We start from the raw sequence: 6,786 nt of genomic DNA, 5'->3' as shown, positions 1-6,786 counted from the left end.
TTTTCCTAAGGTCAGGAGGTCGAAACCACTGCTGCTCTCTCCCTGCTTTAACTCTTGCTTTGGTTGCCACCTTTTTTCCCTTGTCTCCGCTCACATCGAGGGCATTAACAGCATACCTGCCCTTATACCTCCACCCGTATCCACTTCCTTTTGCTTGCCTCCCTTTCTTGTGTTGTTGCACCGTCTCCCTCTGTTGCCTGCATTCACCATAATAGCCCACTCTTCCTCGGTTTGCCTTCGTGCGAGCTGACCCTTGTCTCATCACTGGAGCGCCGTCACCTCCACCACCTCTGGCTTTGATCATTCCCTCCCTGCTGCTGTTTGTAATTATGCCCAGTCTGCCAGCCGTCCTGTCCACCTGCGATGATCTCCTTATGCAAGGTGGCTTATCATAGCCTCCCCTTGTCCTTTCATTAACTTCCCGTCTCGCCGCCTTCGTCACCCCGATCGGGGGTCCTTGGTATTTCTTTTTATCAATTTGTGGATTCATTACTATCCTGAGTAATTATTAGATTGAGTGTCTCCCATCCAGGTTTATTTGATAACTATTGGGCAGATGTTATCCACCTTTCCATCCTGTTCTTTGCATCCCCAATTTGCCAGAAAGTCTGCTGCTTTATTTCCATCTCGCTTAACATGACTAATAATTTTGTATTGAATACAATTCAGTATGTTTTCCAAGTCTTGAATTATCCCTGTTGTCCTCCACCTCTTGGCAACATGTTCCCAGTTCTTCCCATTGTTGAGTTTCCTGAGCATTTCAATTACTATCTGCGAGTCACCTTCAATCTCTAGGTTCCTGTATCCATTTCTTATTGCTATTTTAATACCTTGGTATACAACCATCATTTTTGCTTCGTTGTTGGTCATTATGCCTCCTCTATTTGCGTACACCCATCTGGTGTGTCCCATATTGTCTCTGAGGATACCACCAAAACCTGCATGTCCTGGGTTTCCTTTAGAAGCCCCGTCAAAATTCAACTTAAGGAAGTTATCCCCGGATATCTGAACTGCACATGACTCTGTATCTGCGGTCTTTGTTGTTTTTCCTCCTCGGGGTACATCATGTTATAATCTATATTGAGTTTGGCTAAGATTTGTCCCTCCTCAGGATTTTTCTTCCATTCCTCCTCCTCCTAGGTCTTAGCCAGAACAGTTTCTCTAATTAATTTTCGTTTTTTTTACCAAATCTTTTCAGGTGGATTGTTTTTGTTCTGGAATATCCTTTGATTTCACTCTTTCCATAGCAGCCAGATAACAAAACCTACAACTAAGCTCCATGTTCTCCTTACTACGGAGCATGAAAATTGACCCTTTCGCCATTGAAATATGGTATGCTTTATATCCATAGGGTCCCTATTAGATTTTCCAAAGAGGTTCCTGACCTCATCCCATTGATGCTAGGCAAAAGGGAAAGAGTTCAGGAGGTGCACTTGAGTCTCATTCTCCTTTTTGCAAATGCAACATCTGGGGGGGCCCTGGAATCCTCGTTTCTGTAGCTTGTCCCATGCCAAGATTATTCCTTTCCCTACTAGCCATGCAAACATTGTTACTTTCAGCCACCACTTATTCCTCCATATTTGTTTCTAGTCTATGTCTTACTCTTCTCCTTCTTATCTAGTGGCTAAATAGTAAGCTTCTTTGACAGTAAAGGTTCCTCTTGTAGATTTTCCCCATCTGAGTATATCTGGTCCCGTTCTATTTTTAATTCTTCTTGAATCCATCTCTTTTTTCATTATCTCTTTCTGTTCTACATCGATATTATCGTCCCATTCTTCAAGTTTCCTCCAGATTCACCCGGTCTCATCCAACACTTCTTCCTTCTAGTAATATTTAACAAATTTTAATCCCTCCATTATTGCCTTCCGATAGGTGTTTTGTAGAATTTGAATATCATCCATTCTATCCCTTTGTTGCCATGCCTCCTCCCAAAAATGAGCTGTACTTTCGTTCCTGATTTCCCAGAAGGCATATTTATTTATAAGATCTCTGTTTTGGCTCACTAGGTCCCAGATTGAAGATCCTTTTGGGACCTCTTCCACTCTGAGAATTCCTTCAGTTGATGAGGGCATGTTATATTTTTGAGTCCATATTTGTTTCCATATGTCATTTCCTCTCCTCATCCACCTCCACCATAGCTTTGCCCCTAGAACTTGGTTTAAAATTCCTGGGTCCTTGAGACCCAGTCCTCCTTTATATTTTTGTTTGGATATTCCCTTCCACGACACTAGGGCCCATTTATTTTCCTCTTTGGGTCCTCCCCATATGAATTTTCCAAAAAATTCCTTCATTCTTGCGCAAACTCCTTTGGGGGCTGCCATCACCGATAGAGGGTAAATTGGAATGGCTTGGAGAATTGATTTCAGGAGCACCAGTCTCCCAGCTATATTTAACGATCGGAAGGACCAATTCTCAAGTCTGATCTTGAGTTTGTCTATTATTTGATTCCAATTAGCTATTCTTGTAGGGTTTAGAGCTAGTTGATTTCCCAGATACTTTGTTGGTAGCTCTCAAGATCTAAAGCCCAACGTTCTGGTTAAGTGGGTTTTGATTGGCTTTGGGGTGTTGAAGATAAATGTGCATGATTTGTCTTTATTAATTTCCATCCCCAAGGCTTCCATGAACAAATCCAAAATCTTTTTCACTCTCTTCACTTCCTATAGCGAGACCTCGCAGAAGAGCATGATGTCGTCTACAAACTATTGGTGGGTGATAGGCAAGTTGTTTCCCCATAGCCTTAGTCCCTTGATCTTTCTTTCCCTCATCTCTTTTTTGAAGTATCTTCCCAGACCATCTGCCGCCATAATAAACAGGAAGGGAGATAAGGGATCACCTTGTCTTAATCCTCTAGTGGCATTGAAGGTCATAGTGGGCGTCCCATTCAACAGAATAGAGAAATTAGGCGTTGATATCATGTTATAAATCCAGTCAATCCATTTGTTACTAAAACAAAATGCCCTGAGTGTAGCCTTGAGGAAGTTCCAATTTAGGCGGTCATAGGCTTTTGACAGATCTAGCTTTATCATCATTCCTCTCTCCTTTTTTTGTTTTAGAGAACGGATCACCTCCTAAGCTACTACCAGCCCATCTAGAATTTGTCTCCCCTCCACAAAACCCGTTTGTTCCGGGGAGATTATGTTTAAAAGAATTGGCTTCAGTCTTTTATTTATCAAGGTAGCAATAATCTTATAAATTACATTACAAAGGGCTATTGGGCGAAAACCTAGGGCATTCTCAGATTTGGCCGATTTAGGAATAAGAGTAAACAGGGTAGAGTTGAGGCTTGGCCATACCTTTTACTGTCTACGAGACTCCTCTACCACTTCCAGAATATCTTGTCCCAGGAAATGCCAGCCTGCTTAATAAAATTCTGCCGTAAATCCATCCGGTCATGGTGCTTTATTTTTCTTCATTCCTTTTACTATTTCCTCCACTTCTTCTAGTGTTTCTGCCCTCATCAAAGCTTTATTCTGGTCTTCAGTTACCATCTTGGGGATTTCATTGCAGATTCTTCCTATTGCCTCGTCTCTGTTGGCCCGTGGTTCTGTCAGCAGGTCTCTGTGATACTCAACTAATACTTGTTCAATTCCTTCATGTTCTATTATTCTTTACCCTTCTTTTTTTAAGATAGAGAAGATCTTGTTCCTTTGTCTGTGCTGGACCATTGCTTGGTGGAAGAACTTTGTGTTCCTTTCTCCTTCACGGAGCCAGTTTATCCTGGACATTTGTCAACATAGGATTTCTTCCTATTTTCTCCACTCCTCTACTTGGCTAATCAATGTTCCTTCTTCTCTGCTCTTCTCCTCATCTCTTCCTTCTGTTATGATTTTCTATTGTAGCTCTTCCATTTTCCATTCTAATCTCTGCTTCTCCATTAAAATGTTCCCAAACTCTTCCTTGTTCCATTTTTTGATTTCCCCTTTGAGTTCCTTGATCTTTAGCTGAAATGTATGCATCTTACTTCTCCCTCTTTGTTGACTCTGGGTCCACTATTCCTCGACCTTCGGTATGAACTGATTATTCCTGAGCCAGAAGGCCTCAAACTTGAATGGGCGTTTGTAGGGGTTCTTCTTAATATCTATCTCTAATCTGATAGGCCAATGGTCAGAACCCATGGCAGGTAGGATCTTTGCCTCTATGAATACATCCCTATTTAAGATCTATTTTGATACTAAGAATCTATCCAGCCTAGATGCTATTTGATTTCTGCCTCCCCTTCGATTGTTCCAAGTGTGAACTCCATTTATCGTCGGAATATCTACCAATATTTGCTCTGTTATCATTTCACTGAAAGCCTCCATGTCTTGATCTGGTCTACTTATTCCTCCTCTCTTTTCTCCTAGGGTTTTAATCATATTAAAGTCTCCTCCTACAATCCACAGAATCCCAGGGAAGATCCTGCAGATAGTTTGCATGTTTTTAAGGAAGTTTTTGCATTCTCTTGGGATGTGCGGGCCATAAACTCCAGTGATGAGTATCCACTCAGATGACCCTATCATTCTGAATGAGCCTGAGAGTATTCGAGGGAGGCTGACCCAATTTTTGAATTGCACCTCCTCTGGGTTCCATAGGATTGCCAGTCCTCCAGTTGTGCCGGTCGCATCTTGACCCATGACTTCATAGTGTATCTTATATTTTCTCATTATCTCTTCTAATTTTTGAGAACTGATCTTAGTCTCTTGGATTATCATTATACTAGGCTTGTGTTTCTTCACCCTATCCCTCAGATACCTCTGTTTTCCTTTACTGTTGAGACCTCTGATATTCCAGCTTGTGACAATCATTTATAACTTTTTGGATGGTTGTTGAAATACCTCTGAGAGAGGTATGACTCTACCTGAATTTAATAGAGTTTCCGCTACCACCTGAATAGTTTCACTCATTGGCCGTCTTCCTCTTTTCGTATTTCCTTTGCCAGAACTGCCCATTCCCATACTCTGTGTTCCTTGTGTTCCTGTTTGTTCCAGTTGATTTGTCAGAATGGTTCCATTCTTCTCCTTGTATTTTTGGAACATCTCTTTGTATAACTGTTTTGCTTCTCCGGGATAAACCTCTCATCCAAGTTCTTCCAGTCCTGTAACAACCTTTTCATTACTCTCTCCTCATCATTTCCACTCTCCTTTTGAGGATCTATCTCCATTTGCGATTGTTCTATTAATATATCTGTGTTCTCTTCTATCCCTTCTTTTTCTATGTTTCCTTGGTTTGAGTCTGTCTCCTTTGTATCTTTGATAGAATCCATAGGTTCTTCTACGCTTTCTTCTTTTTCCATCTCTCCTTCATTTTCCTGGAGTATATTGAACTTGTTCTGACAGACTACTGGCACTGATTTAGCGGTTTGTGGCCTTCTTACCGCTTCTTTCTCGAGCCTCCTTTTTATTGGGATTTCCTGGAAAACCTCCTCCACTCCTTCTGTTTCTTCTGTCCTTCTCCTTTCTGCTTCTACTTTCCTTGATGTTTCCTCTACAACGTTCAATGGACATTGTTTAAAGAGATGGTCATATTCATGGCACCTTCTACACCTGAAAGGTATATGTTCGTAATCCATCGGTTGTTGCCATACTTCATCATGGTATTCTAACTCTATGTACTCTGGCAGGGGATCTGATATGTTCATGTATACACATATCCTAGCATAGTATGTGTATCTCCCTCTCTTTGTGGTCTCTGCTACTTTAACAAATGACCCTATTGTATTTCCTATTCCTTCCAGGATCTCAGGGTCCCAAAACTCTATTGGTAAACCAAACAGTCGAATCCAGACAGGTGCTGCCAACATCTTTTCTTGATCTGGATTGTAACAGTCTTCCAGTGCCTCATGAATAAACTGGTGTTATTCATGAAATACGACCCTCCTTCAAAGGTTCTTTCCTTGTCCTCTAGATTAGCAAATATCACTGTAAAAAATCCCTTTGCCCCCAGCTTCATATCTATGTGTCCTTTCGATTTCCGTCTTTATTGTATCCACCTTGCCAGGTCTTTTTCAGCCCGCCAGAACCCTAAAACTTACATATTAGAGCATGGTCCCTCATATAGCATCTATACTCTTCAAGTTTGTTGTTCAGGATGACGAACCTTGGCTTTTTCAGGGCTCTAGGAAGGCATCTGCCTCCTAACCTTGTTTGCCATTGGTTTCCCATCACTGGCGCATCCCTAATATCTTCCTTTGATTCTTTTCGTAGTCCGCTTCCACTTGCTTCTCCCGCCATTACGTTCGTGTAGAAGGGAATTTCTCCCCTCCCTCGATCCCCTGCCATGCCGCCTTTCAGTTCCTCCTTGATTTATGAACCTACCCTTCTCTCCTTTATGTTGCTGTTGGCTTGGTTGCACGCCGGATGCTCGTTCCCTGCCTTTATCTCAACTGTTGCTCCTCTTTCCACCTCTCCGTTGTTAACCCTATTGTTTCAGAAACCCTCGCCATTTCCTGAGCTCGGCTCCATCCCCCCATAAGAGACTTGAATTTTTAAATAAAATGAATTATTCTTTTGTGACCATTTGTTTCAAAAATTAAGGTCATTTTCTCGAAATTAACCCCAATACCATGAAATACGGGAAAATGAAAGAAAAAAACCTTTTTTACACGGAATGTGAAGGGTGAAATAACTATCATAAATACCTATTCTTGAAAATTAGGGTGAATGGAAGGTCGTAACTCCTAATTTCAAGCGCTAAATTTACTTTTTTTACTCTCTCCCTTAAAATAAGGTGGGCTAACCTCCATACCTAATTTTTTTTATAAATAAATTTGAGGCGATTTGTAACAATGTACTATGATACAAAATATTC

General features: G+C 41.3%; 1 protein-coding gene across 1 annotated transcript; it reads right to left on the bottom strand.

Annotated features, from left to right (window-relative positions):
• Positions 1-534: 534 nt before the first annotated feature.
• On the bottom strand, positions 535-912 carry LOC149172837 (uncharacterized). Its single transcript, XM_089426485.1, has one exon. The coding sequence runs from the start codon at positions 910-912 to the stop codon at positions 535-537; it is 378 nt and encodes a 125-aa protein (XP_089282611.1).
• Positions 913-6,786: the final 5,874 nt, after the last annotated feature.

This window comes from Pinus tabuliformis, chromosome 4_2 (assembly GCF_031772625.1).
Source record: "Pinus tabuliformis cultivar Carrire ecotype Pingquan chromosome 4_2, CPIR1, whole genome shotgun sequence".
Lineage (NCBI taxonomy): Eukaryota > Viridiplantae > Streptophyta > Pinopsida > Pinales > Pinaceae > Pinus > Pinus tabuliformis.
The sequence above is the reverse complement of the archived record's forward strand: the minus strand, read 5'-3'. Positions and strand labels throughout refer to the sequence as shown.

Excerpts from the sequence above, each read along its gene's own strand:
- LOC149172837 (XM_089426485.1), bottom strand. The coding sequence starts at position 912 with ATGGGACACACCAGATGGGTGTACGCAAATAGAGGAGGCATAATGACC.